This window comes from Sphaeramia orbicularis, chromosome 9 (assembly GCF_902148855.1).
Source record: "Sphaeramia orbicularis chromosome 9, fSphaOr1.1, whole genome shotgun sequence".
NCBI classification, from domain to species: domain Eukaryota; kingdom Metazoa; phylum Chordata; class Actinopteri; order Kurtiformes; family Apogonidae; genus Sphaeramia; species Sphaeramia orbicularis.
In genome coordinates, this window is record NC_043965.1 from 41734294 (window position 1) to 41748868 (window position 14575).

The 14575-nt window shown below is 36.8% G+C and overlaps 1 protein-coding gene across 1 annotated transcript in view; it reads right to left on the reverse strand.

Moving 5' to 3' along the window:
* The window catches only part of loxl2b (lysyl oxidase-like 2b), a 138907-nt gene that overhangs the window by 107125 nt on the left and 17207 nt on the right, over window positions 1-14575 (reverse strand). The window contains exons 2-3 of the mRNA XM_030144137.1: window positions 6652-7011; window positions 6274-6449 (exon numbers count right to left, since the gene is read on the reverse strand). Of these exons, the coding sequence (XP_029999997.1) occupies window positions 6274-6449; window positions 6652-7003 (528 nt within the window). The 5' untranslated portion in view covers window positions 7004-7011. The remainder of the gene's footprint in view (window positions 1-6273; window positions 6450-6651; window positions 7012-14575) is intronic.

A 14575-nucleotide genomic window follows, 5' to 3' on the forward strand; every position in this document is an offset into this window, starting at 1 on the left:
CCAGGTTGAGAAATCTAACGGCAGCAATGTTCATATAATTTGAATAAATGGAGTGGCCTGTTAGACCGGCATGGAAACGTCCACTGCCAAACATCACATTTCATAAACCCTGGAATTTCTTAAATGTTGAAACTGGTTTAAAATGGAATGGAATGTATGCGCATGCTCAAAGGTCAGACCTCAAAAAGCCTCTGTATCCACTTCTGTATAAACTGAAAAGTTGAGGGCCAGCCAGCAGACTTCCTCAAAGCATGACAGAAATATAAATAAACACTGGAAAGTCTCCACGGTAAATATTCCAGAGATGCAAAACTGAACACTGGGTGTCAATCTGTGCTGTTTACTGTCCACCAGACTGAGACACAATGCTAAATATACAGTAACTGGAAGCCTTACAAAACCCGTGAACAGTGCCGACCACAAAAGAACAAACTCTACAGCTCCCATGGAACAAGACGTTGGTTTTCTGCAGTTAACCTGTTAATCCCTGGGCCATTACTTCCCAGTCGGAATCATTTTAACGCAACATAAAACAACGGATTAGCCGTTAGCAGAAGCTTCATTCGTATAAAACCAAGTCAGAAAACACAATTCATCATCATCGCTTCCTTATGTGACCTTGATTTTGGCTCCTCTGTCTTGTTCAGTGACTTTTAGCGGTAGAGATAATAGTACCCTGAACATCAAAAGAAACTTATCACATATTCTATGTCACAGGTGTCAAACATGCGGCCCGGGGGCCAAATCCGGCCCCTGGAATGAATTTGTGAAATGCAAAAATCACACTGAAGATATTAACAATCAAGGATGTTAAAAGCATTTTAGGTCAATTCAATCTAAAAATGATCAGACCAGTAAAATACTACCATAATAACCTATAAATAATGAAAACTGTATATTTTTCTCTTTGCTTTAGTGTGAAAAACATAAAATTATACACGTTTACTTTTACAGACTAGCTTTATATAAAAAAAATGTGAATAACCTGAAATCTCTTAAGAGAAGTATGTGGAATTTTAATAATATTCTGTCTGTTATTTAATGTTTTGTGTATTTTTAGATCCACTGTGATCTCTAAGTTGTGATGCATATGGATAAATAATAAACTAAGGTGTAATATTGTTAACATTGCACTCATTTTCCTTAAGAATGTTCAGGTTGCTCAGGTTTTGTTTGAGTACAATTTGTAGATGTAAACATTTTCATCACGGAATTTTACTCTTTTTCTATCAAAAGTTATTATCCTATTATTTTTTTTTTTATTATTTTACAGTCCGGCCAACTTTGTATCATATTAGGCTGGATGTGGCCCCTGAACTAAAATGAGTTTGACACCCCTGTTCTATGTGATGCCATTTCACACCATTTTATTAAATATGAAAACAAATTCTTTCTTGTTCTTAAAAAAACATTTAATTAACAAACAAAATATAACAAACAACAAAACAGTGGATGAGTATCCAGAGGATAATGTAAAATATGACAAAAGGTAGTTCAACAAAGTTCACATTTAGCAACAAGCAACAGTATTAATCCACAGCAAGTCAAAGATTGACCAAATGGTCAAAAGGTGCACAGCCTGTGTTTGGGCTCAGGGAGGACAGACCCAGTACTGAGGACACTGATCTGGACCATTTGGTCAATCTTTGACTTACTGTGGATTAATAATGTTGCTAAATGTGAACTTTGTTTTAATGGAAAAACAAACATTACGCACTTCTGTTTTTTCGACATTTAATAAATATCGGTAAAGTTTTGTGCAGATATCCAATGGAAAAGCGACTATTGTCCCAAGGAAGCTACATATAATATTTGAAATAAAACCAACCAGTAGTTTTGTCTGATGTTTGAAGAAATTGCTAACAAACACGATGCCAGACATAATGCCTTCACGATAGCTCATGCCGTATCAGCCGGTAGGGATGGGAATCGAGAGCCGGTTCTTTTTGAGAACTGGTTCCCAGTAGCTGGATTCCTTGGAATCGTTTGCCTGCCTGCTTAACGATTCTGCTTATCGATTCCACCTTAGTTGCGCATGCATGATGACGTCACGCGTACGCTCCATTGTTTTGGTCAGAACGTAGCCAACATGGTGTTGAGGCAGAAACGGTCTAAAAAGACGACACCAGGTCCACTGGAACACTGTCAAAGCTTCCATGTCTTCAAAAGGGTGGAATCCCTTTAGTATGCTCAAACATTTGTCCACAGTATGTGAATCATTTACAGGAATGTCACGTATTTGATACTTAGCGGCGCTTGTGAATGTAGCGGCAGAGTGACGGCCGGGCCCAGTTCCGGTTCCGGTGTGGGCAACAAACGTCGTACCCAAATACAAGTTTCTGAAGGTAGGGGAAAGGAAATGAGGTGCACAACAATGGGAGACAAGCCGAGCTGAGTTGAACCGGTTCCACGTAGTAGAAATGTGACAATAGAGGAATTAGTAAAGTGTCTTAAGTTTTGCTTTCACTGCATGCCCCCCCCACCCCCCCAAACTGGGCCATACGTCATCTGTTATTATTATTTGTACATACTGTATATGTTATATTTTCTGTGCAGATGGAAATATAAGACAGTTAATGCAAACACACCCGTTTGTACTCTTTTATTCCCTCACCCAATGGGAATCGATAAGCAAAATCGATAATGGAATCGGAATCGTTAAATTCTTAACGATTCCCATCTCTATCGGCCGGTGAGCTAAAAAATGGTTCTGTTGAGGTTTTAGCTGATGTTCTGGTTGCATGGATGTATAGAATGTGTACATTGCTATAAGCGTCGCATAGCATTACCATGGCAACACAGACAGAACTGCGGCACCGGGGCCAGCTGGATTTAAGAGGCTACACCAGACACAGAGCAGAGAAGACTCCAAATGCAACAGCACTTCTTTTCTTCTGACACTGCTCACAGACTGGAATCTGGGCACAGATGTCAAAGGTCAGCGACACGTGCACGCAAGACTTATGTTTCACCTCGGTCTTAGCTCACTCTCTGGGTATTTCCTTTGCGGTTAACTGGTTGGCCGTGGTACTAAGGTTACCAGCACCTGAAAAGGCTGCGGTGCCTCGAAACACAGCAAGCCTACTAATCACGCCCCACCACAGAACCCCCAGCGGCATGTCGTCATGGCTGCCATTACACACCAGAGCGTGCCTGGGTGAGTCACCGGATTACCACTTCCAGATGATAAGCCCAGACCTGGCTGTGTGGCAGCGAAGCCCAGCTGTGTTTTACATTCAAGGTCGACCACGTGACCCGTTTAGTGAATGGAAAAGCTGACTTGGATTGTTTTTTTTTTTTTTTCAGTTACTACCCCAGCTTGACTCCAGACGTCTAGACCTCTCCAGCCGCGCTCTCTGAAGAATCTTAAGCTTTACCATTGTCTTTGTAAAGTGCTGCATGGGAAGCCAGCTAGATGCATCCATTCCCACAATGAAGTTTTTGCAGACTAAATCTCATAAAGGGTAGTTTTTTTGTTGTTGTTTTTTTAATTCAAGCCAATTAAAACAAGATTTGATCCTCGCCAGAGCTTTGGAGTAACGAAATAAAAGCCAGGCTAAGTTATTCCCAAATGTTTGAAGGGCATGTAGAGAAAAACGGTATTAGGTTTGAAACTCAGAAGCATAAGAGGTGGGTCCGAGAGGCTGAAGCAGAGTTAGCTCTGGTCTATAGTTTGCTCATAACATTGGAATGTGGATTCATGAGGCCTGCACAGTGAGCAGAAAGATAACATTCTGCTTTTGGTGGTAATTAGTTTCCAGCTTCTTGGCCGATTTGGAAAGCGATGCTCAGTCAGGCCTTTAAATGTTCAGCCAGACAACTTTGACAGTTACGAGTGTAACACCTAACAATTACCAGTTTACCTGACACTTTCCCTGACACTTTCACTGCAGGCTATTTAGACAGGAAGGTGAATTATTGAGTACAGAGCTGTTTTTACACTACAGGACAGACAAAATGATTAAATTGCTGCAATTTTACCCACCGAAAAATATCATTTTAACCCTTACTTCAGGCATATGTTGTGGATTTTGATGACTTAAATTATATTAAATGTTTCCAAAAACACTGAAATTCAGAAGAACACATAGTTTGAAAGTCAGACTTCATTTGTCATTAAAATGAAATAACATGAATTAGAGCTGAGTGATACGCTCAGAAAGCACAATCTTGATTTTTTTTCAGTGTTATGGACAGTTTACAATAATAATCGATTATTTTCTTGGCTAACATTGCATTTGTGCAGAAGATATTAGTGAGAATGTTTACATGAACATAAAAATCCGATAACTGGGAGTAATCCGATAATTGCCAAAATCGGATATGACACGTTTACATGCACTTGAGAAATGCAATAATCAAAAAATCCTGGTTTTCATGTTGTCAGTCCATTATTTGGTTTCTTTCAAAGTACATACATACATTATGATGTAAGACGTACATTTCCTGTCATTTTCAAAATATTCAGTCTTGTCTTGTTGACTATGGCAATGGCTACAGTGTCAGCGTTAGCTGTCCGAATGTGGGAGGAGCTAATAAGACTACAAAATAGGTTACATGTTGCTGCTATCCTTCATTTAATTTCATTATTTGTTTACCTTTTTCCTTAGACTCATGTTGTTGCTGCATAACTTCCGTTTATATAGATTTTTTTTATTTTTTTTTTACACATGCGCACATGGGAAAAAACGAAAGAAATCAGATAAACCTGTACACATACGTGCAGACATCAGAGTATTGGGGAGAAATCTAGGCGTGTTAATCCGATTTCTCATAATCAGATAACTGCTGTTATCAGATTATCCTGTTTACACTTAAATCAGGGGTGTCAAACTCATTTTAGTTCAGGGGCCACATTCAGCCCAATTTGATCTCCAATGGGCCAGACCAGTAAAATAATAACAGGGCAAAAAGTAAAATTAGATTATTATCAGGTTTACATCTACAAAGTTTCCTTAAAAATCTGAATAACATGAACGACTTGAATTGTCTTAAGAAAAACAAGTGGAATTTTAACAGTATTATGCCTCAGTTTATCAGTTTAACATTTACACATGTGCATTACAATCACAGAATATTGGTAAAACTGCATTTACTTTTCTTAAGACATTTCCATTGTTCATATTTGTTCAGGTTATTCACATGTTTTGTAAAAGTATAGTTTGGTAATGTAAATATTTTTCATGTAATTTTACTTTTTTACACCAAAAAAAAAAGAGAAAATGTGGGGTTGTCATTATTTATAGGTTATTACCTCCGCCAAGGAGGTTATATTTTTGCCAGGGTTTGTTGCTGGGTTTGTTTGTCTGTTTGTCTGTTTGTCTGTTTGTTTGTCTGTTTGTTTGTCTGTTTGTTTGTTTGTCTGTTTGTTTGTCTGTCCGTTAGTGTGCAACATTACTGAAAAAGTTATGGACAGATTTGGATGAAATTTTCAGGGTTTGTTGGAAATGGGATAAGGAAGAAATGATTAAATTTCGGTGGTGATCGGGGGTGGGGGGGGGGCACTGATCAGCCTTGGCGGAGGTCTGCACTCTCCGAGTGCTTCTAGTTATGATAATATTTTACTGCTCTAACCAACTTGAAATCGAATTAAACTGTATGTGTCTGTATGTGGAACCTGAATTAAAATGATTTTGACACCATTGATTGTTAATATCTTAGTGTAATTTTTGCATTTCACAAATTCGTCCCGCGGGCCGGATTGGACCCTTTGGTGGGCCGGATTTAGCCCCCGAGCCGCATGTTTGACACCTGTGACCTGAATAATATGGTAACTCCAGAAATTAGATAATGATGGAGTATTGGTGTAGATGCAGGGGCACCGCTATCAATTATGGGCCCCATGAAAGGTAAACATTGTGGACCCTTTCATAAAATACCGGGGGGTGGTCCATACATAACATCATTTACACTAGCGTGAAAACGAAACTGAAACTTTACATATTTTCAACGTCTAATTCCTGACTTCTGTGCCTCTCTTATACAATAGATCTTACATGAAATTTCCACAACTTCTAGTCTGTATCCACTGGACCCCCTCCACTGCTCTATGGGCCCCCCACAAATGCTGGGCCCCATGAATTTGTCATGTTTACCCCCCGTTATCGGTGCCCCAGTGTGCTTGTAAACATGCTCAATGATCAAATCCTGGTTTCTAATGTCAAAAAAAAAAAAAGAACCAATAAATACTCGACAGACTTTTTTGGCTTCCCGGACAATATTCCAAAAATATTCTACAGTTTGGAAGTTGCATCGTGCTCATGGAGCGTTTACCTCAATGTGGTTGGCCATGGTGTTGATAAACTTAAACCCTGGGATCCTCCTGTCGCTGCACACCACTCCCACATCTTCAGTGTGTTTGCAGTCTGAAACGCCGATCCCATTGGACGGACACAACGCCAGAGTCTTCTCTTTCCCAGTGCAGTGGAGATTGTCAAACCAGATGGGTCCTGCCGAAACAAAAGAGAGACTCATCAGTGCTTCCATGAGAACGACTTTTTCCTTCTCGTAGTGGAAACAACCGTAGCGGGCTCATGAAGGCTATACTGTTCTTCCAAAAAACTGTGAAGTGTTTACCATGAGCCAGTTTCCACTTACTCATGGTACAAACAAGTCATACTGCAGATTTAACGATTGCAGACGTATACGTACCTTGTCCTTTCCCGTATTTTGAGGACGGTGACCACGAGATGGCTTCTACGTACCCCAGCTCCCTGCAGACCACCTGAGCAGCGTGGAGAGTGAAGTCATCATCACAGACGGTTCCCCACTCGCCGTTGTAGAAGACCTCTACGCGGCCTTCGTTGTGTTTCCGTTTATCTCCTGCCAGTCGTAGCTGGATCCTCGGTGTGTCTGGAGACAGCTGCGGTGGCGTGTACTGCTCCTGCACCGGTTCAGGGTAACCTGGCGGATAGCCAAAGTGTTCATACTGGCCGACGACCAACTCTAATAGCACTAGAAGAATGAGGGAGCAGTGGGGCAGGTACTGGGTGGCCAGCATCATGATGAGAACTGATAAAAAACAGACAAGAAGAAAAACACTCATTAAAATTCTTTGGCCACTGATTCAGATTGTTTGTTGCTGAAATACATGCAGTTTATTCCAGAGACACTAGTGTGGAAACTGTGGTATACGAACAGAAAGGACATTTAACCCTTTATTGGGCATGTGACTATTTTTGGTAATTTCCCCAAACATTAACCCTTTATAGTTCACTCATAGAAATACTCTGAAATTCAAAATTTAAAACTTAGTGTGTTATCGGAGGACATAACAAGACTTTATAACTTTTGTTAAAATTTTGTCAGTTTTTTTATTGTCGTAGGAAATCAAGGTCAATGAAGTTACCCTATTTGGTTCCTTGCCCATATGTGGGCAAAAAAAAAAAAAAAAATCCAAGAAGTTTATATTAGAAATGCAAGAAAAAGGCATGTAAGATGAAAGGAATATGCATTTTAGAAGATTAGACCAACATAAGTGCTGATCCACATCCACATTACCCCTTTGAACATCATTCCTTACATTAGTACCATGACTTCATGGTACCGAACAAAGCAGGTACACTCCCTGTTCATGCAGAGGTGGACCTAACAGACCCTGTAGACCACATTGGACCTGAGATTGTTGACTCACTGTCCTCACTGTAATGCTGTGTTTCCACTAGGGATGTAGCAATTCCCGGTATAATGATAAACTGCGGTAAAATTGCCAATGGTTAGTATGACCGTTTAAATTCTAATTATCATGATAACCGTGTTTGATTACCGCACTTTTCCGGAGAAAACGCTTATGTAAAGATCTGCTTTTATGTCAAATATTTGAGTATAGTTTTAATCTATTACAATTTTCATTTTCTATACCTAATATTTGGGACCAATATTCACTTTTAAAGTCTTTGAAAAGGTTCGTTAAGCATCTTTGTGTTATTTATGCAATAAATTATATACATTTTTCAAATCAGATTTTATATATTTTGTGTGTTTTTTGTCCTTTTGTGTTGATATAGTAGGTTAAAGTGACAAAATAATAGACAGGTGAGATAGAAAAAACGATTCCAAACATGGGTATAGTAAACATTTGTTTATATAGTATATAAAGGCAAAATCTGAAAAATGGACAAAATAGGCTCAGACCACTAAGGGTTAATATTTGAATGTTTCTGCCAACGGAAAGTACATTGTGCCAATTATTTTGCTTGTTTTTTTTTTTTGTTTTGTTTTCAAAATAAAACTTGGTCAAATTATTTCAGTGTGTATTAGTACTTTTTGAACATTTTGAGCATAATTTCAACAATACCATGATAATAATGATAACGGGGATAATTTTGGTCACAATAACCGTGATATGAAATTTTCATATCGTTACATCCCTAGTTTCCACTACATGGTACTCGACTCAACTTGTCTTGCAGACCACTGATTGGCCAGAGAGTTGTCTCTGTATTATTGTGTCATCAACGTGCAACCCGCCATTTAAAAAAAAAAAAAACAGATTCGAAAGTTTACAGTAAATATACCAGTAGGCTAATCCATGTTAACAGCCCGCAAAACGACATCATGGTCGATCGAGGAGGTTCAGACATTTCTGACCTTGGTGGGCGGTATAACGTGGCATAACTGTTGCTGTCACTGTCTTGTAATGTGTGCAGAAATTACCAAAAATAGTCACTTAGGGGTTAAATATGGGCCCAAATCCATGCTTCAGTGAGGTCAAGAAGCATGTTGGTTTTATAACACGATACAGTGTTTCAGAGAGATTATATAGAAATTTTGAAGCTGTAAATAATGAATATGAGTGATTTTTGTCTGTTTATGACCTTATAACAGTTGTTTTATTGCATGTGTTTACTTTTTAGCAAGTGCTGCTCAGATGCTCTATGGTAAGAGGAGGGATATTTTTGTCACACCAACCGACAAGGAGGTAGATGACCATGTCCAATAACAGACCAAGGTTGAAATTTGGAATTTCAGAGTATTTCACTGAGTAACCTAAAACAGGTTAAAGTGGCAAACAAAACTTAACCTTCACACTAATATCAACCCAACCTGTGAAAACACTGTATAATGTCATCTGTGGCGTAGGAGGGCTTCTAGACTACATATTTAGAAATGTACACCCAACAGAAGAAATAAAGGTTAACCCTATAACGCCAAATGTATCATATTTGATACATGAGTTTTGAAGCCCTCTACATGATCAGTGTGATATTTTGTTTCTTGAAAAACCTGATGTATACAATTAGACACATGCAATACACAGATAATCCACCAGGGGGAGGAATTGACTCACCAGAGGCCTTTCCAGTGACACTACAAGATTAAATTAATGAGGAAGGAGGCAGAACTTTGCAGATTTTGAAAAGGAATTACCAGTTTGTTAGACATGGTTGTGTTATTTTATGTTTTTGTTTGTTCATAAATAATAATATTTGAGCATTTGAGACCTGATGTATCAAATATGATACAAAATTGAAACTCATACATGAAAACTGATAGTTAAAAAAAAAAACATTTTTGGGTTGTTCAGAAGGACCAATAAAGGCTCCAGTTTCAAAGAACTGGAATTTTCTGTCAATGATTTAATGGTTCAGGTAGGGATGTCCGATAATATCGGCCCACCGATATTATCGGCCCGATATTGGCTTAAAAATGTAATATCGGTGAATATCGTTATCGTTTTTTTTGCCTATCATTAAAACCGATAAAATAATGCCTTGATTTCACCGGCATTTACCGACACGTAAATGAAGCATTGTTTGTAGCTGAAAGAAATGTGCAGTTTTCAAAATTGTTCAGTAGAGTTACCACACTGTAATAGACTCATGGAGGGAGGGAGAGAAAATAAATAAATATGGCATTTTTTTCCACAACTTAAGTTGAAGTATGTATTCTTTGCACAGACAGTGTTTACATTTTGAAAGACTTGTTGCATTTGAGAATGCATCCAATGGGGCATCACAATAAAATTAGGCATGATGTGTTAATTCCATGACAGGAGATATGTGATGTCACCTAAAATTAGTTTAATATCCCACATATATCGGTAGATATCGGAATTGGAAATTAAGCGTTGGACAATATCGGCATATCGGTTTTTGGCAAAAAAGCCAATATCGGACATCCCTAGGTTCAGGCTTTACAGCAGGGGTGTCAAACTCCTTTTCTTCCGGGGGCCACATCCAGCCAAATTTAATCTGAAGTGGGCCGGACCAGTAAAATAATAGCATGACCGCCAATAAATAATGACAACTCCAAATTGTTTTAGTGCAAAAATAACATTCAGTTATGCCAATATTTACATTTACAAACTATCCAAACAAAAATGATGTGAATAACCTGAAAAAATGAAATTTGTTAAGAAATATAAGTAAATTTTTATCAATATTACGTCCTGACTTATCATTTATACATATGCATTACAGAGCAGATGTACAAAGACACAAAACACTTAGTAACAGGAAGAATATTGTTAAAATTGCACTTAATTCTCTTTAGACATTTCAGGTTGTTCATATTTGTTCAGGTTATTCACATTTTATTGTTAAAGGATAGTTTGTAAATGTAAATATTTTCATAATTCAATGTTTTTTGCACTAAATCAAAGGGAAAAAATGGTGTTATTATTTATAGGTTATTATGATATTATTTTTGAGTTTGATGCCCTGATTTGCACTTTGCAAATTCATCTCACGGGCCGGATTGGAACCTTTGGCGGGCCGGTTTTGGCCCCTAGGCTGCATGCTTGACACTTGTGCTTTACAGGGTTAACCCTCCGGTATCCCATCTAGCAAGGCCCTTACTAAGCACCAAGTGTGCCTTTTTGGCACACTTGTGGAATAATGTAAAAAAAAAAATTTCATACACTCTGTTTTTAATTCTTTTACAATTTTTTTTCTATTTCATCAACTTGAGCCGTAAATAAAAATACCAAATACTCAATAATTGTCCCATTTTTTTAACCCTTTAAATGCTGTGTTTGTAATGTAAACAAACCATTTTTTTTTTTGGATGCAAAAAACAAAACAAAAAAAATTTTTTTTTCAATATACTACATAAAAAGTGGATCACATATTATTTGATTTTTTTCATCCTGGCATATGTCAGTGATTAACTCCAACATTGGTTAATTTGCATTATTATTTTTGTCGCTAGGTCAAATGTTCAAAAATACTAGCATCTGTCACCAAGTGTGCGTAAAATGCACACCTATAAATCAAACTATTAAATATGATATATTTATTTATTTTTCTGCTCTAATTTGATTTTATTTTTGTAAATCAAGGTCAGCCCTAATCATACATATCAAATGGAAGAAATAGTGCGTTTTAGGCACACTTGGCAGACAGATGCTAGTCTGGTAATTTTCTTTTGTTTACAATGTGCAAATTTTAATTGGTGGCCAGAATTTTAAAGATCATGTAAAAATGAGCAACTTTTGAATTCTAACCTTATGTAAATTGTGAAAAATAATGTGAAGTTTTTTAAAACGAAGTGCAAAGTGTGCCTAAAAGGCGCACCCGGATACCGGAGGGTTAAAACAAAAATACACTATTTGATTGTGATATTGAAAAAAAGAGTAAAGCATAAGTAAAGGTGTACTTTTTACCAGGGAAATAAAGGTCAGGGATTCATGCATTTGCAGCATACATTTTGACCCTTCCCTCTTTAATCTGTCCCTTGTAAGTCCTGCAACTTTATGGGATGTGCAATAACAACAGCTGCACTATTAATTTTTATGCCAACAGCTGACATAACTATTGTGTGCAATCTGAACAGTGTTGCTTATAGTAGTACATCCACAGAACATTATCTCCCAACTCAGCTGTTTTACTGGATTTTACTGCAAAAATGATATGTCTAGTTTGAGGGCTATCGACTTAAGTGTGTAATTAATTAAATTTCCATCAGCAGAAATGCTCACATAAATTAACTGTGTGTTCAAAGCTGATAAGCAAAAACTTTGTAACAACTAGGGCTGAAGAATTAACATTGAATGTGGCCTGGTATAATCTCCAAACAGCTGCAACGGCAATATTTTGATGAGGGTAAAATATGTCACATGCCTTTATACCGTTAAATACAGTATATACGAGGTGTAACTATGCTACAGATATGTGCTGGGCTGTTTATTATAGTCGACATATGAAAAGGCGCATGAGGCTCCAGCAAAAATCAAATCATATTTAGAATTTCACGGAAAACTAAACGCAAAAATTATAGTTTCTACTAAAATTAAGGCTCATCTGTCAATATCATCACAGAATATCATTCAGCTTATCATTCAGTGTGAGCAATAGAGTCATATATAAAATTTTATATCATGATGCAGTACTAGTCCGGGAGGTCCTACTAAGAATTTCCATATTAAAAATTCCTGTTTTATATCACATTCACCGAACTCTACGTCAGTTTGTGTTGCCTTCAAGTCAATATCCTGCCTGCATCCATATAGAGCAGGGGTGTCAAACTCATTTTTTTCAGGGGCTATATTCAGCTAAATTTGATCTAAAGTGGGCCGGACCAGAAAAATAATAACATAATAACCTATAAATAATGACAACTCCAAATTTTTGTCTTTGTTTTAGTGTAAAAAAAACCCATTAAATTATGAAAATACTTACTTTTATAAACTATCTAAAAAAAAAAAAAAAAAGGAAAAAATTAAATTTAAATAAAAAAAACGTAAGAAAATTTAGTGCAATTTTAACAATATTATTCCTCAACTTCTCATTTCTCCATGTGCATTATGGATCGGATCTACAAATACACTAAACACTGAGGAACAGGCTGAGAAATTGTTAAAATTGTGCTTAATTTTCTTTAGACATTTCAGGTTCTTCATATTTGTTCAGGTTATTCACATTTTAGTGTTACAGGATAGTTTGTAAATGGAAATATTTTCATAATTTAATGTTATTTTTTGCACTAAAACAAACAAAAAAATGTAAGTTGTTAATTCTAGATTTTTTTTTTTGCTTAATCCAAGATTTTGGTTCTTAATTAATTTTTTTTTTTTTTTTTTTTTTGCTTAATTCAAGATTTTTTTTAATTAATTGAAGATTTTTTTTGGCTTAATTCAAGATTTTTTTTTTTACTTAATTGAAGATTTTTCTTTTTGGCTTAATTCAAGATTTTTTTTAACTTAACTGAAGATTTTTTTGGTTTAATTGAAGATTTTTTTGCTAAATTTGAGATTTTTTTTGGTCTTAATTCAAGATTTTTTTTAAAACTTAATTGAAGAGTTTTCTTAGCTTAATTCAAGATTTTTTGCTCAATTTGAAATATTTTTTTTAGCTTAATTGAAATTTTTTTTTTTTTTTTTTTTTGGCTTAATTTAAGATTTTTTTTTACCTAATTGAAAATTTGTTTTTTTTTTTTTGTTTGTTTTTTTGGCTTAATTCAAGATTTTTTCCTTAATTCAAGCTAATTTCTTTTTCTTTTTCTTTTTTTTTTTTTGCTTAATTTAATTCAAGACTGTGGAATTTTTGCACTTGGCAAAAACATCCCAGGGGCCAAATTGGACCCTTTGGCGGGCCACATTTGGCCCCCGGGCCACATGTTTGACACCTGTGCCATAGTCGGTCAAGGAGATTCAGTCTTTGGTGGCCGACGTAAAAATTCAGACGAGACAACATGCACCGAGCGAGTTTTCAGCAACTCTCTGAGCAGACGACACGGAAATAACACGCCGCATCGCTATGACGACCAGGTACTCTAAAGTCAGTAGTATCGTGTAATGGAAACGGTGTCCAGGAATACCGAGTCAAGCCGAGTCGAGTCGAGCTGGTTCCATGTAGTGGAAACGCGGCATTAGTCTGTGGGCATCCTGGCTTTTTGGAGCCAACCCTAGTGGCCATCAGTGGTATTACAACTTAGAGATACTCCTGCAGTTGCTTCATCTTGGAGCTGAGGCCCTTGTCCCTTGAGAAGTACAAAACACATTGTCCAAATTATGAAAAAAATTGCCACAAAGAGTATAATTTGTGACACAGTATGAATGATACACCAAATTTTAAAACAATGTCCACTTTCTATGGTCACATGACATTGAACAGCCCTAATTCTGCTGTAGCAGCTGCTGAACAATTAACATTAATACCAGTATTTAGCTGTTAAAGAGCTTTATATTTCCCACAGGGATTGGTGTGGACACAACAGAGAGACAGTGGAAGAATATTGGCCTTAAAGGAGTGATATTTTGCTTTTTTAAATGGAATTCAGCATTTTAACCCTTTCATGCACACTGGTCACTACAGTGGACAGTTATTCAAAGCTCTTCTCTTGTATATTCATGGGTTTTGTTGTTTTAGTTCCATATCAGCCAACAGAGTGGGTGCTTATGCTTCATCCTATACACTGTAATTCATACCATTAGTGTAACTTTGCTGTTCTAGGTAAACCTGATCTGCACTAACATGTTTGAGTGTTGAAGGGGTGGGATTAAATAAATCATACTTCTTCCCACTCCTTTTCGAATGTGCAAATGAAGTCATGTAGACGTATAAGTTTTGTTTTTGTTTTTTTGTTTCCTTCAATGACCTCTTACTACCTGTTTTATTTCTAAAGACTAAGTAAG